Source organism: Capricornis sumatraensis, chromosome 1 (assembly GCF_032405125.1).
Source record: "Capricornis sumatraensis isolate serow.1 chromosome 1, serow.2, whole genome shotgun sequence".
In the NCBI taxonomy this organism is placed as follows: Eukaryota; Metazoa; Chordata; class Mammalia; order Artiodactyla; family Bovidae; genus Capricornis; species Capricornis sumatraensis.
Genome location: NC_091069.1, coordinates 132,710,885 through 132,727,681, shown reverse-complemented (window position 1 = coordinate 132,727,681; position 16,797 = coordinate 132,710,885). Strand labels below are relative to the sequence as shown.

Sequence of the window (16,797 nt, the reverse complement as noted above, 5' to 3'; positions counted from 1 at the left end):
CTTCAGTAAAAATCTGATAAGCGAAATCTTTTACTAGAGGAGAATGTGAAATTGACTTACTCGCTACTGTTTTAGGGGAGTGAATTCAAGGTGAACATGTGTACTTAGGAAATGCACTGGGTATCTGTACCAAAAATCCTCTTTGACTACATTCAGCCTGTTTTAAAAGGTATGACTTTCAGTCTATGAAGATATTAAGAATCATATCTCCAGGATTGCTGCTGGAAATAACCCTAGGCACTAATAAGAAGTAGATGAAAGCCCATTAAATAGCATGGCAAAAAATAAAATAAATAATAAAATGTTTAATTTGCCTGAAAATATTTTTGAAAAAGAAGTAGATGAAAGCCCATTAAACAAAAAACTATTACTGTTCTTCTATGCTGAAGGTGTATCCTACATGTTTACCCTAGAAATTTTTGAAAATACAGATAAAGTGAAAATACAAAAGTACCAATGATCTCTGTAGTCAGAAATTGTCACTGCTAAGTCCTCAGTTAAGATCTTTTCTGACCTTCATCTCTATATAATCTCATATTGCTTTGAATTTGTGATGTGATGATATATTTGCCAATATAATCTTATAAAGTAGTTTTCACTGAAGAGTGAATTTTTCCATGCCAATGACTATTTAGATATTCACCTTAAACAAATGTGTACTGTTATTTATTTTTAAAATTCCTTAATATTAGACATATGAGTCATGTGTAGTTTTTTGATAGTATACGTGATGCTATAAGTCCCATCTCTAGTGAAATCTTTGAGTCAAGCCTCTTCTCAAACCCTTAGCCTATTCGGAAACCTACCCATTTAGTAGATGACCTCTGTTTCTTGTCACTCCACTAATGATACATTCATTAAAGACATATGGTTATTTCTCTATAAGCTTCATTCCAAAGAATCAGACCCTTATAGCCAAATACCTGTTCCTGCAGATTTTTACTGCTTGATGATCACACAGAGCAATGCACGTATCTCCCGCCATAAAGGCTCTTTCCCACTTCCTCCAGCCATTTTCTCTTGTCTGTATTCCGGTAATGGTCCATAAGTGGTCTTGTTGCCTTTAGCCCTGCCCTCTCTTCATCCTAATCGTCTTGCTGCAGACTGTGCCGAGGCATTTTCCTAAAATGCAACACTGATCAAGTCGCTCCACTGCTTAAAATCTCTCAGTGACCTCTCATTTCCCTTCGAATAAAGGCAAAATTCCTTAATGGAGCAATCAAGGCTCTTTGTGATCTGACCCCTGCATGCCTCCCCAGGCTTAGCCATTTTCACTCCCCTCCTCGCTGTGGCTGTTGCCTTTACTCCAGATTTCCAAAGAGTAAAGTGCTGGGACAACCAGCACTCTCAGCTATGTTGAGGTCTTTCCATTGGCCGTCTCATCTTCTTGAGACACCATTATCCCCTCTCTTTTGTGGAGCTAATACTTGTGTATCCTTTCCATCCAAGATTAAATGGAAGATACTCTCCATACAGTCTTTCCCTGATGCCCCAGCTCTAAGTTGGAGCCAATTCTATATGTTCCCACAGTGCCCTAGATATCTTCTATCCTGGAGCTTGGAGAAAACTGCATTATCATTGCATGTTTAATTAACTGTTTGTTGCCTCCACTAGACTATAAGTCCCTTTAGTCAAGGATTATGTCTATTTTATTTAACTGACTTTCTAGCATACTGCCTGAGTCCTGTTTCTAGTGCTGCCTATGAACAGCACTAAAATGTCATCACCTAAAACCATTTTCTTTTACTTGCCATTCCACTGGTCAGAGATTATGAAAGGATTCAACTGGGTAATTCATCACCAACCCACATGGCCTCTTCTGGTCTTTGGGGCTGTGAGATCTACTTCCAAGTTAGATTCTTCCCTCATATGTCTGCCATCTCAGGGTTCCATGGCCTCTCTCTCCACATGCAGTCTCCTCCTCCAGGGTCTGTCCGCCATAGCCCTGGCTTCTCATAACACAGGGATCTCAGGGGAGTGGCACTCCTTTCATGGCAGCAGCCTACTTACAAGTCAGGGAAAAGAAGTTGCCAGGCCAGCTAAGAGCTACATTCAGAACTGGCACAGTCTAACTTCTGCCATATGCTATGGTCAGAGCAATTGTGGGATCCACCCAGATTCAGGACATAGAACTAAACTCCCACTCTTGACGAAGTGGAGAGCTAATTCGCATCCCAGAAGACCATTGTGGATAGAAGATACTGTTATGAACATCTTTGTAAAATACAGTCTGCTGTGGCCTGATGGCATAGTTAGTTTATTAAAAGTGAGTGCCTTAAAACTGAATCTTTCTATGTCTTAAAGTGTAAATTGTAAACCATTACCTAAGGTCTTGTTTCTTGTGATTCCTTTGGTCTTGAACCTAGAAGTTTCTTCACCATAGTTGATACAGAATAAATGTTTAAAGAATGAATACATATTTTGCTTTTATGTTTATTGATTATGGACATTACAAATAGTGTAATGTACATGAATAAGAAATTACTGAGCTAAAACCATTATAACTGCAATATTTAGATAAGTATTTCATACTAGCATTATTGTGGATATTACAATTTTGACATTCTAATGAGCTTCTGAGGTATTCCATTTTTGTCTAAAACTAGGTAAACTAGATGACTAACATAATAGTAATCTTTCATCTCTCTTTTCAGACTAACTATGAAAATAATATAATTAAATGTACTTGCATATATTGTTTTCAAAAGTATCTGATACTATTGAGTTTATTGTAGTTATGATCTAGTAAAAAAAAATCTTTTGAAAGTAAATTTCATGTGTGGAATAGGAAATTCACTGATATCTTATTAGTATAGATGAGTATGATATAGTTGGAAGGAAAACAAGTCAAGGAAAATTAAATATCTTGTCTGTTAAAAACTGGGGAATGGTTAATCATACAAAATATTAACACTATACCAGTTTTAGCAAAAAATCGAAGGTATGTATTTTATCCCTTTCATCTTTTGCCTGGCAAATGGTTTATGGTAAACTATATAGATACCTGCTTTCATAAATTAATGGAATTATTCTCTTCTATCTCTTGAACATGTTTATGAAGGCATCATTTTTGCAGGAGCCTAGAGTATTGTGATTCGCAGCCATATACTTGTACATTATTTCAGAAGACATTGAAACCCCGCAGGGGGAGAAATTGAGGGGAGGTGAGGCTTATTTGTGGCAAGTCCCACTTGAGTACAGCATCTTGAAATAGCTTTTTGTTTTCAAATAGAATATATTACATATTTCAAACTGTACATGTTTATCACACGTTCCCTGGGCTTGCCTTATTTACAGATGGTTTGAATAAAATTTTCTGTCTTTCCCCAGCATTTGCCCAGGGTGTTGGTAGTTAAAAGCCAGTCCTCATTTAACATGAAGATGTTTTGGCTTCATATAATGTGACTTATCCTCATACAACAATGCTGACATCTTTTCATTGTGAAGTTGGCTGTCCTACATCCCTTCATTGATGGTCAAAATAGCTCCTTTTGTGCTAAAAAGTCTTACATGTAAATAAAAAAAGAAGTTTCTTGTGGTATTTTGGATGTGCTGGCTGACAAAGGCTGTAAATTGACTTTTAAGTGTGGTATTTTATTGCAATCCAAATTAAACAAAGGTTTTCCTCCTGTGTGTATAACATATTCCATATTGAAGCAATTATCCATTTTAATCTCTTAAATAACTTCAGCTTTGGTACATTGTTCATATTTCTTCTAGTACCACACACAGATATGCATTAGAAACCACCCAAAAAATGAAAAAAATAATATATTTTACTAAAGAACTGTGTATATGTATATATCAATATATTACATATGTACATACATCTGTGTATATGTGCATGCATGTATGTGTACTGTGTCACATCAGTCGTGTCCAACTCTTTGTAATCCTCCTATGCATGGGACTCTCCAGGCAAGAATACTGGAGTGGGTTGTAGTGCCCTCCTCCAGGGGATCTTCCTGACCCAGAGATCGAACCCCCATCTCTTACGTCTCCTGCATTGGCAGGTGGGCGGGTTCTTTACCGCTCACACCACCTGGGAAGCCTGTGTATGTGAATATATATGTATAATAACACTGTACCTAGAGGAAAGGCCATCACCTTGGAAATGGAATGTGAGATTAAATTCTAAATTTTATACATACTAGTCATGGGAACATTGGCAAGGTCTTTAATTCCTCTGAATTTCAATGTCTTCATCTGTTAAAACAATAATAAAATAAATACCCTGGAATGCTGTTGTGAGAATTAAATAAGCTAACATTGTATAATACTTAGCTGCAAAGGAGGTGCTCAACCAGTTAGTTAATTATAGTATTTTTTAGTAATCCTTCATTTTTAATGCTTTCTATTTGTGTTAACAAAACATGTTTTTGAAGTGTCTCAATTCATTGGAATAAACAGCACCAAACTTTTTTCTCCAAACAACTATCATGCCACCCTAAGCACTGTGCTATATTGAATTTCCCTTTTCCTCTCTGTAGCAGCTCTGCAAATTAGATCTTGAGCAGACAATATATGGGTTTGTTTGTATGCTTTCTTTTAATTTATTACTCGGTCTTATTAATTTTAAAACTATAGTCATACACGTCCAGATTTTTTTGCAGACTGAACGTGTCTGTAGCCATGGTGACAAGGAGTAAGTAGTGTGTTCCATTTTTAATCACTTGCTTTCTTGCTCTTCCCAGTCAATTCTCCTAAGTGCTAAGGCAAGGATGAGGGTACATAAAAAGAGTAAAGTGGACGAGGATCCACTCTTCTTCTTGGTCAGTGCTAATGTCTGTTCTGTCTCATCTTGCTCTGTGAGCATCATAAGGATGGTGAGGGAAGAGGGCTGGCACCAGCTTCCACTGATGAATCACTCTATCCTGGATAACATCTGTAGACGTGTGTAGTCCTTGAACAATTTAGCCACATCTTCAGGTAGACCACCAGTCAGTGGCACTCATACTCTGTCTCTGCTAGTCTCCCAAGCCATAGGGTCACCAGAGAACACTAAACCCTAATTTCATCTACCCTCCAGCACTAGTGCTTAGAGTGGCAGGCTTGTTTTTCTTTTTTTGTCATTGATTTGTTTTTTTAAACATTATTGGAGTATAATTACTTTACAATGTTCTGTTAGTTTCTGCAGTACAATAAAGTGAATCAGCCACGCTGCTGCTGCTGCTGCTAAGTCGGTTCAGTCGTGTCCGACTCTGTGCGACCCCGTGGACGGCAGCCCAACCGGCTCCCCCGTCCCTGGGATTCTCCGGGCAAGAACACTGGAGCGGGGTGCCATTTCCTTCTCCAATGCATGCAAGTGAAAAGTGAAAGTGAAGTCGCTCAGTCGTGTCCGACTCTTAGCGACCCCATGGACTGCAGCCATATGTATGCATATATCTGCTCCTGCTTGAGCCTCCCTCCTTCACCCCCAATGCACGCCTCTTGGGCATTACAGAGCACGAAGCTGAGGTCCCTGTGCTATACAGCAGCTTCCCATTAGCTCTTTACACCTGGTAGTATAAATGTATCTGTGCTATTCTCCCAATTCACGCCACTCTCCCCTTACCCCACTGCATCCACGTTTGTTCTCTACATATGCATCTCTATCCCTGCCCTGCAAATAATTCTACTGTATCACTTTTCTAGATTTCATGTATATGCGTTAATATATAATATTTTTATCTTTCTGACTTACTTTACTGTGTATGACAGACTCTAGATCCATCCACATCTCTACAAATGTTCCAACTTCATTCACTTTTATGCCTGAGGAATATTGCATTATATATATTTACCATATCTTCTTTATCCATTCATCTGTCAGTGGACCTTTTGGTTGCTTCCACATCCTGGCTATTGTAAACAGTGCTGCAGTGAACACTGGGGTACATGTGACTCTATTTTTATTCTCAGGAGCTCAGAATTTGATGAAGTGTTGTCATGACCTTTCAAAAAGAGATTTCCCTTATATTACCTTTTTAACCTTGCTTAGAGGAGGGCATAGCAACCCATTCCAGTATTCTCGCCTGGAGAATCCCACAGACAGAGGAGCCTGGAGGGTTATAGTCTATAGCGTTGCAAACAGTCGTACATGACTGAGGCAACTTAGCATGCAACTTCATTTAGACAGCTCTTTGTAATCTTGCTTAGATAGCATCACCAACTGAATGGACATGAATTTGTGCAAACTCCAGGAGATAGTGGAAGATGAGGAGCCTGGCATGCTATAGTCCATAGGGTTGCAAAGAGTCAGACATGACTTAGCAACTGAACAGCAACAAGAGCACTGACTGAAACTGTTGAGCACATCACTAGGTAGTCCTCCAGGTAGGAATCACTATATATGTTCCCTGTTTTTCAGGCACTTTCCCCATTAGGAAATCTCTTGGCATTCTTCCCATTTGGGAATAACTTCTTTCCACAAACCTTGCTTTCCACAAATGTCTAAGTACTCTCTGCCTTCTTAGTCATCTTCTGTTCACTGTGTTTGATGGTGCAAGAGGGGAGAAGAAAGACTGCTTTTAACTGAGGTTCTCTAGATCTGTGGAGAGAAGGCTTAAACCAGTTATTGTTAACTCTGTGAACTTAAATCCAGAGCAGCAAGAAAAATACCTGTCAACATTTTGTTAAACAGATAGGAGGAATAATGGTAAAAGTCATATACTTGAAAATAGCTAATAATATTTATAAGTGAGCAATTTGGAGAAAAATTACTCTTGTCTATTTCTTTAATAGAATAAAATCTGAAGGAAATTGTATGATATGTTCAATGCATAATATTTTAATCCTATAAAATTCTTCTCTCTGTAGTCAAAATGAGTATGTCCATTCGCTTGCAATGGTAGGAGAGACTACGAAGGAGAGAGAAGGGAACATGTTTATACATTTATGGAGCAGCCTGTTTCAGAACTAATGTCTCTGTCTTTAGTCATTATAAGCTGTCAGTAATATTCCATATAGAGCATGTGTGCATGCTCAGTCATGTCTGACTCTTTGCAACCTCATGGACTGTAACCTAGCAGGTTCCTCTGTCCATGGGATTCTCTAGGCAAGAATACTAGAGTGGGTTGCCATTTCCTCCTCCAGGAGATCTTCCTGAACCAGGGATCGAGCCGGTATCTCTTGTGTCTCCTGCATTGAGACAGCCGGTGGGTTCTTTACCAAATGCACCATCTGGGAAGCCCCAATATTCCCTATGCCTTAGAACAAATACATAGGTGTCAATTTCAAAGTAGGTATTGCTTACCACTTTTTTTCACCCCTTTTTAACTGAGCATAACTGAACAGGGAGGCCTGGTGTGCTGCAGTCCATGGGGTGATGAAGAGTCGGATGTGACTTGGAGACTGAACAACAGCAACCCAAAAGATAAAACATAAGGAGACTTATCCATAGATGAGTCTATTTCTATTAAGCTTGAATCAAAAGGTAGCCCAGCTTTCTTAAAAGTACCTCTGGTATTTAGAAAAATTTCTTACAACTCAAAAATTTAAGTGTGCCCTGATTTCCCGTTGTTTTTCCTGAACAAATGAGCTCCATGGAAGCAAAAATCTAAAGGGTGTACTTGTGAATTTAATGGCAACTCACTCCAGTATTCTTGCCTGGAAAATCCTATGGACAGAGCCTGGCAGCTACAGTCCATAGGGTTGCAAGAGTGGGACAAGACTTAGCGACTAAACTACCACTGTGTGAATTTCTTGGTTAGTTTACACTTTTGTGTCCTAAGTAATGAGCTAAGCCATGCCTGTTTATTCATTTTCCTACAGACGGCAGCCAGTGAGCCCTCCTCCACCTCCAAGGCCGATTTCCCCACCCCACACCTACGGCTACATTTCAGGACCCCTTGTCTCAGACATGGATACGGATGCGCCAGAAGAGGAAGAAGACGAAGCCGACATGGAAGTAGCCAAGATGCAGACCAGGAGGCTTTTGTTACGTGGGCTGGAGCAGACCCCTGCCTCCAGTGTCGGGGATCTGGAGAGCTCTGTCACTGGGTCCATGATCAATGGTTGGGGCTCTGCCTCAGAGGAGGACAACATTTCCAGCGGACGCTCCAGTGTTAGTTCTTCTGATGGCTCTTTTTTCACTGACGCTGATTTTGCCCAGGCAGTCGCAGCAGCAGCGGAGTATGCTGGTCTGAAAGTGGCCCGGCGCCAAATGCAGGATGCTGCTGGTAAGTCGTCCACTTCTCACCAAGCTGGAGGAGGAAAAAAAGAAAATTCTATACGTATTTGTCCGTTGCTGATTATCTCCATAATCTTGTGTCCTATATGAAATACAACTGTCACCACTCTGGTTTTTGACTGCCAAGTTTCCTAGGTGACTCAGACAATAAAGAATCCACCTGAAATGAGGGAGACCTGGGTTTGATCCCTGGATTGGGAAGATCCCCTGGAGGAGGGCATGGCAACCCACTCCAGTATTCTTGCCTGGAGAGCCCCCAGGGACAGAGGAGCCTGGTGGGCTACAATCACCGGGGTCGCACAGAGTCCAACAGGACTGAGGCACTAAGCACAGCACAGGAAGGAGACCAAGGTCCAAGATTATGATGTATCATGCCTTGTCCCTTTTTCTTGACAAGACTTTTAAAATCTTCTATTTTATTTAATAAATCATATGTAATGTGAGTGAAGCTACCTGAAAAGTCTTCATTTTTAAGATAGTCTTAGCAAATATAAGTGCAACTCCTTTTGGAATGCCTGTGATCAATTAAATTGAGATTGTGTTACATAAAAGTCACCAAAATAAAATTAATTGAGGTAGTTCACTCATCCCATTTAATTAGAAATTGTCTAGGAGAAATAGATAAATGTCTGGGTGGACACTCGACTGTTGGAAAGTGGGCTATTTCTCCTTAACCCCCATTCTTTTCATGCATCTCAATTAGAATACTAATTTAATTGAGAAAATATAAAGATATTTATAATATATATACTTTTGTAAGCATAACTATGTTCTATGCTTAAACTAAACATTGTTAATCTAATAATTTGGAGAGCAAGTTAATTTAAATGCTTATATATTTTTTCTATTTCCCCTTTTATTGCCAGTAGCCTGTTTTTAATTACTATATATCCATTCTTATGTTTTAATTCTCTTATACTTATTTCCTACTCCCATCTTTGTTTAGAAAGTAAATAGTATGAGAAAGAAAAAAATTTTAAGTATATATTTTTCACATGATTTTAATTTCTGTAAAATGGAATATATATATTCATATACATGATCAATATATATGATATTTCTGGTAACTAAAAATATACAAATAGAATAAAAATAATGGGGTCAATAAGAAAGAGAGACATTTCTGAGAAAGTAAAGATTATCACAGCAGATCAATAGTTGTTATCTTGTTTTTTTTTTTTTTCCTTAGCTTAGTAACTATCACATTGTTGCAGTTATTTTCCATGTTCCAAGAGAATTTTCCATGGTCTCTTTAGATGTAGAATTGGTCATTATTTCTTATCATTGTAGAATATATTCAAAGAAAATTTAACTCCCTTCATAAAGCTTTTTTTCTATATGTTATTAATCAAGAATATGTTGTAGGAAAAAAATATATCTAATATCTCTCAAACTATTATTGTAGAATGCATACTTATTTTAGCCAGGCCTACACTTGAAGATATTAAACTAATTTTCATTTTTTTCCCCTAGGAGCTGCTGCATATAGTAAAATAATATGCAAACCAATCTATGGTTCCTAATAAATAACATCTGACTATATAGCTTTTGTTTCTCCTTATTTTTTAATCTGTAAAAAAATAAGTACGTGAAATTAAGCATCTCAAACTATTGCTTTCATATTGCATTAAGGGTGTTTTTCAGTTCATTGAATCAATGAGACATAGAAATAATTTTGAAAATTCATCTGTAAACGACTTCATGCCTCAGGGTCTATGAGCAGTAGATGGCCTTACACAATAGAATGAGAAATGGGTTCAGTCTCAGCCCTAATTCCCTCTTTTCATGGATATGTAACTTTAATTGTAATAGTCTCCATCATAGCTAAAGAGAGTTTGGTTTAATATTTCACTGTATTGTAATTTAGTAGCTCTTCTGACTTTCATTTAGCTCATGATTATAATGAACAAAACATGCATTGGAGTCTGCCTATTAAAATGTTCTTTTCCTGAAAGGGTGCTGCTTATCATATAGCTTGAAGGTAATATGAATGAATAATCCAATCACATTGTTTCTCACTAGGCCACATTAATATCTATTATTTAATGCTTCAGTTGTCACCTGTAAATGTGTTGATTTTACTTTCTGTGACTGCTACTGTTTATAGCCAGAACACTTATTGTCTTGGTCCCTCTGAACTTTCTTGTGGTACAGCAGGAAGTTCTGCATTTGAATCTCTGGAATTTCAAGAAACCAAAATAACAAAGATCAAGGCATAGGGCCAGTAGATGTCCATTGCCATTATGGATTAAATATTTTGTTTTGTTGTACTATGTCCCTGTAAGAAAGCCAGAGAATTTGAGAGCACAGCAGTGTACCATGTCCGAGTATCAGGTTCATTTATCACCTGTGAATATTGTCCCTCCAAGATCAAAATAATGAAAAACTACTTACACCAGCACCAAAAAACATAAAAGTCTCTGGAGGGGTCACTTCAAATATCCAGAAGCAGCAAATAAATATCTCTTAAGAGAACAGGGGTGTGAGTAGTTTTGGCTGGTCTAAGTATGTGGGCTAGCTAAATTTTAGGCCAAAGTAAGAAAAAATACCTGAGAATGTACTCAAATTTCAGAGTCTGTCTTCAGAAAAGAGCACAAATACATTTAGTGAAAATAAGGGACATGTTTTGTACTGTTTATTCTTAGAACATGAATTTCTTAAGGGCTCTGGCTATTCCTTTTGAGAAAGAAACAGACATTGGATATATTATGTTAAAGTTTAATCAATAGTTTTGTTTAACAATAACAATTTAGTGGTGGTAGCTGCAAAAATAGTTACAATGTTTTTCTTTAATGCCTAGGTATCAAGAACTTTAGCAGAATAAAAGTACCAAGGTTTAAAAAAAAAAGACTATGAAAATACTTTTAGGGTATTTTTTCCAGTGGATAGCTCAAGCAGCATTACAAAAATCCTATTGTTTACTGGGATAAGTTAAGTCGCTCAGTTGTGTCCGACTTTTTGCGACCCATGCACCATAGCCTGCCAGGCTCCTTTGTCCATGGGATTTTTCAGGCAAGAATCTTCCTGACCCAAGAATTGAACCCACATCTCCTGTGTCTCCTTCACTGCAGACAGATTCTTTACCTGCTGAGCCACTGAGGAAGATCCCTTGGAAGAGGGCATGGCAACCCACTCCAGTATTCTTGGTTGGAAAATTCCATGGACAGAGGAGCTTGGCGGGCTGTAGTCCATAGGGTTGCACAGAGTCAGACACGACTGAAGCAATTCAGCATTGTTTAGTAAAATCATTTATATAAGGTTTTATTTTAATAGGAATATTTCTAGTTTTAATGTTTTATTTTGATTACTGCTGTTAAACTTTATTGCTGAGTTTGGCTCTGATTTTTCTCTCAGGCCGCCGCCATTTTCATGCATCCCAGTGCCCTAGACCCACAAGTCCTGTTTCTACAGACAGCAACATGAGTGCTGCTGTGGTACAGAAGGCCAGACCAGCCAAGAAACAAAAGCACCAGCCAGGACATCTGCGCAGAGAAGCTTACACAGATGGTAAGTCCATTGAAATGGGTGAAAACATCTCTGAATCTCGCCTCTTTACCCTGGCTGTCTCTGACTTGAACATGCATCCACTGACATTAGAAACTACATTAAAAATTCATTAACAGTAAGCCTCATATTACTTAGAGGAATGATCAACTTCCGTATCTTGTCAGGCATCTCAGGTCTCTGCAGTTTTCTAGTAAGTGGGTTAGTTAGGAAGTTAACAAAGGATAATACTTTTAATATTTTTTAAAAGTTATTATATAGTTTAAACAAATAGATATTACTGTAGTTGAAGTAATGGCTTGGGATTAATCTTCGTCACTGATAACTCTTCCACAGTGTCCTCACTTTCTTTTTTCCTTGGAGAATTTTGCATTCAAATAGAAGACAATAAACTCATTTGAATATAAAGTCTAACTATAGTGGTGTTACTCACAGTTTGTACACCAAAAGGCAAATGGAATCATCTTCCTTGATGCCTTCACATACTGTCTCCACTGTCCCTGAAGAGGCGAGGTTTGTATTCTAGGGGGAGCACAGGCAAATATCACAAACATTGTGATGTTGTCTAGCTGCTGCTGCTGCTGCTGCTGCTGCTGCTGCTGCTGCTGCTGCTGCTGCTGCTGCTGCTGCTGCTGCTAAGTCGCTTCAGTCGTGTCCGACTCTGTGCGACCCCATAGACGGCAGCCCACCAGGCTCCCCTGTCCCTAGGATTCTCCAGGCAAGAACACTGGAGTGGGTTGCCATTTCCTTCTCCAATGCATGAAAGTGAAAAGTCAAAGTGAAGTCGCTCAGTCGTGTCCGACTCCTAGCGACCCCGTGGAATGCAGCCTTACCAGGCTCCTCCTTCCATGGGATTTTCCAGGCAAGAGTACTGGAGTGGGGTGCCATTGCCTTCTCCGATGTTGTCTAGAGAAAACCTTTAATGAAAGTGCCTCAGGTGGCCCGGCATTTATTAAACCGCCACCTTCTCGTTTTTAAAACAACCTCAAGGGCTTTGTTGGAAATTCATGTAAGATAAATGCTCTCAGCCTCACCCATCTTGTCAAGTTTGCTAAATTTACTAAAGGCATGGGGGGAAGAAGGGTATCACAGGCACCGTCCCCACCTCTTGGTCCCCTCCAACCACAATCTGATTAGAACTTTCATTACCAGTCAGCAGTTTTTCAAAAAGGGCATCATTTGCCGTTATCATATGAAATCCTAATATTTAGATCCTTATCCAAGGTTACAAGGAGGGTTTTCTGAGGCACTTCTCCCCATGATTCCTGCCACTTGACAGAAAAAATTTAATACAAAGCTCACAGCATGATGAGCACAAGTAATTTTGCAATGAGTGGCTGTCCATGCTATTATCTGTACTTTATTCAGAATATTTTCTCTCACTAGCATCTATCTGATAGTAGACTGCATTAAATACTGGCATGACACAGCGCACCTGGGCCTCCTGGATCCTGCCTGGGACTGCTTTGTCAGGGAAACTGAGCTGTCAGGATATTATCTGATTCTGAAGGGTGATTATAATGGTTTTGAGCATGTTTGCCTCTGTGAAGGGACGAAAACTAGGTATAAATCCCCAAACTCTATTGGCAGTTTTACACTTATGGGACCCCTATAATGGCATTTTACAAGGTTTATAGCTGTTCTATCAGTATTTATTATCTAGAAGAGACTGCTCCTAACAGAAAAACTGGTCAAACATCAAACCTTGATGTGAATACATCTAGGTTGAATACATCAGAGAGAAAATCTGGTCTACAGCTTTGTGTAACTCTTTCTACTTATTTATACTTGTTTTGAGGGGCTTCTGGCATTGAGTGATGCTTTTAAAAATGCTTTAAATAATGAAAACATTATTTAAATGTTTTTTATATTTAGTTAGAGGGCATAGCATTGCAGTTATAAATTATAATATGCTCGAAAATTGTGATCTACATTCATCACCCCATGTTCTGTAGCATTTATTTCAGTGTTTAATAATTAAATATAAATTCTAACTAATCCCTGAAAAATAGCTATTAAATTGAGTGATGAAGCAACCAAGTTATTTTTAATTTCAGAAGTACCAAAGAAATATGTTAAAATATTTGTAAAGCCAAAAAGCCACATTAATATGAAATATTATTTACATTTCTAAATGTTCATTTTACATGTGATTATATAGAATAGTCATAATATACACCACGATGTAGAAGACAGTAATTATTTTCTCTAAAGTCACAAAAATAGACAAAATGGTTAAACACTAGCTTTAACTTCCTCTTAGCGTTTTGATAACCATTTGTCATTGAGTTATGCTTATTTTACTAACAAGTCTTGAATTTAATTCTGGATGTTTTCTGATTTGGTAAAGAAAAAAATAAAATATGTACCATTTTGTACATTTCCATAATGCATCTTGAATAACTGAAATCTTTTCTTCATAATGTGCCAAATAAAAAATGCACATACTCTTGGTAGTAGTGGTTATAGTATGGAAAGAAAAGTCATTTTATCAGAAATCTTTTTCTTGGTTTTGAAAAAAATTCATAATGAATTTCATGAAGAATCTCTATGGCAAATACAATTTTTTAAATCATTAAAGAAGAAAGAGGGGAGGGAGGAAAATGAACTTAAGGAGCTGCCAGTTGTGAAAATGAGAAATAGATCAATAAGACATGGAGAGGTTTTTTTCATTTTTGGATTTTGATGATTGAATCAATTATGATGGATGCATTTGATTATTATCAATAGATTTCTTATGTGAGCTGTTTTCAATATATGCTGTATCAGTCTTGAGCATGTAGCATCTTTACTTTGTACATTTTGTTCAAATTATCAATTTTCTTTACAGAATTTTTGTGACCTCTATAAGGAAAAAATAAAAAATAACCTAAACTGATAGATCTGTGTCTGAACTGATAAAGAGTAATTTTTGATGATCCTTGTCATAATCCTTGGTAAGCCACCTTATCTAGGAGACTTCAGTTCAGTCACTCAGTTGTATCTGACTCTTTGCAACTGCAGCATGCCAATCCTCCCTGTCCATTACCAACTCCTGGAGATTGCTCAAACTCATGTCCATTGAGTCGGTGATGCCACCCAACCATCTCATCCTCTGTCATCCCTTTCTCTTCCTGCCCTCAATCTTTCCCAGCATCCCATCAGGGTCTCTTCCAATGAGTCAGTTCTTTGCATTAAGTGGGCAAAGATTTGGAGCTTCAGCTTCAGCATCAGTCCTTCCGTTGAATATTCAGGACTGATCTCCTTTAGGATGGACTGATATAATCTCCTTGCAGTCCAAGGGACTCTCAAGAGTCTTTTCCAATGCCACAGTTCAAAAGCATCAATTCTTCGGTGCTCAACTTTCTTTAGGGTCCAACTCTCACATGCATACATGACTACTGGAAAAACCATAGGTGGTTTAAACAACAAAAATTTATTTCCTAATAGCCCTGGAGGCTAAAAGTTCAGGCTCATGGGGTTGGCAGGGTTGGTTGCTCCTGAAGCCTCTCTCCTTGGCTTATAGATGATCCCCTTCTCCCCATGTCTTCACTTGGTCTTCCCTCTGTGTATGTTATGTCCCCCCATCTTTTAAGGACCAGCCAGATGGGATCAGGGCCCACTCTAAGGACCTCACTGTAACTTAACTGCTTCTTTAAAGATCCTGTCTTCAAGTACAAGTCACATTCTGAGGTGCTGGGGGTTAGTACTTGAACATATGAATTTCAGAGAGGACACAGTTGAGCCCTTAACAGCCCACCAGCCCCTAATTCATGGCACTGTAGCCATACTTTGTGCTGTAGGTAAATGTTGGGTCTCATAGACGCCCAGGGAGTACTCACTGCAAACTGGAGGACTGCATGCTGTAGACTACTGACAGGCAGACTCTAACTCTTTATTTATTTCATATTTGCTGCTTTCACCCAGATAAAGGGAAGGATTCAAATATATGAATATTGATCAGTCAGACTTTTATTGAGTTAAAGCCAAGCATAAGTGCATTTCTAGGACCTTCTAATAGATTCTTTCCACCCCCTTTGCAACCCCTCCTGATTTGTTTACGTACTTGACTTAAAAAACAAATCTACATCATTTCTACAGCTCTACTCTTCATAAATTATAAATTCACCCTCTTTGGAATGATGTTGTTTTGACTCGATATATCATTAATCACAAGATCTTGGGACTTTTAACAGTTATGTGAATAGAGTGCTGGATCTTTGTAGTGATGAATGCTGGCAGAATTGTCTCCATGTTTATGCTTTTTTGTATTACTTTACATGCATTATATTGGTATTTAGAGAGTCTTGTATAAAGAATGGTGTTTATACAATTGTATAAAGAAAGAGACTATACATATATATGAATTCCATGATCCCATTTTTTAAACCCAGTTTGAGCTATTAGTGGTATGAATTACCTGAAAGTACTATTTGTTATTTTATGACATATAAAATTGTTTGTACTATGATAATCTCTGATTTGACTCAGTGTTTATTTTGTGATACCTAAAAAAAATATATGGTAATCTATTTATATTAGTAATTACACCTACCATCATTCCCCTCTGTTAATTATATACAGTAAGTTTGAACTCTTAAAATTACCATCAGATTCTCTTCTTTTTATACCTGTATTATAGACAGCATCTATATAGAGCGTCTGGTAATGGATTTTGTCTCAAGAGTCATAGATTCCCAAGATTTTGTATAATCTTATGATACTGGTAATCATCAGCTTTGATATCCGATCAGCCCAGACATTTTATGATTTGATGATAGTGGTAGTCTTCAGCTTCCTGATAAGCTGTATTTGCAATCCAGTCTGAGTTTGTAGCAAGGACATAGTGCAGAAATGAGTCTGCAGTCACTCACTCGCTCTGCTTCCAGGTATATTCTGAATTAGACTTCTCTTCTCCTCACATTCCCAGTCACAGGCTCAGTCTGAACTTAGAACAGCTCAGCCTTGGGTCTCTTCACTCTAAGTCACTCAGTAGAATCTGTCTTTTCTCTCTTTTGGTTTATTTTTAATAAATAAATAGTCAATGAGGGGGATCACAGCATCTGGTTTTATCACTTCATAGCAAATAGATGTGGGAACAATGGAAACAATGACAGACTTTCTTTTCTTGGGCTCCAAAATCA

The 16,797-nt window shown here is 38.1% G+C and overlaps 1 protein-coding gene across 1 annotated transcript in view; it reads left to right on the top strand.

The window, feature by feature from the left end:
* The window catches only part of ROBO1 (roundabout guidance receptor 1), a 449,648-nt gene that overhangs the window by 421,436 nt on the left and 11,415 nt on the right, over positions 1-16,797 (top strand). Inside the window, exons 25-26 of the mRNA XM_068975047.1 lie at positions 7,753-8,159; positions 11,525-11,677. Coding sequence (XP_068831148.1) covers positions 7,753-8,159; positions 11,525-11,677 — 560 coding nt within the window. The remainder of the gene's footprint in view (positions 1-7,752; positions 8,160-11,524; positions 11,678-16,797) is intronic.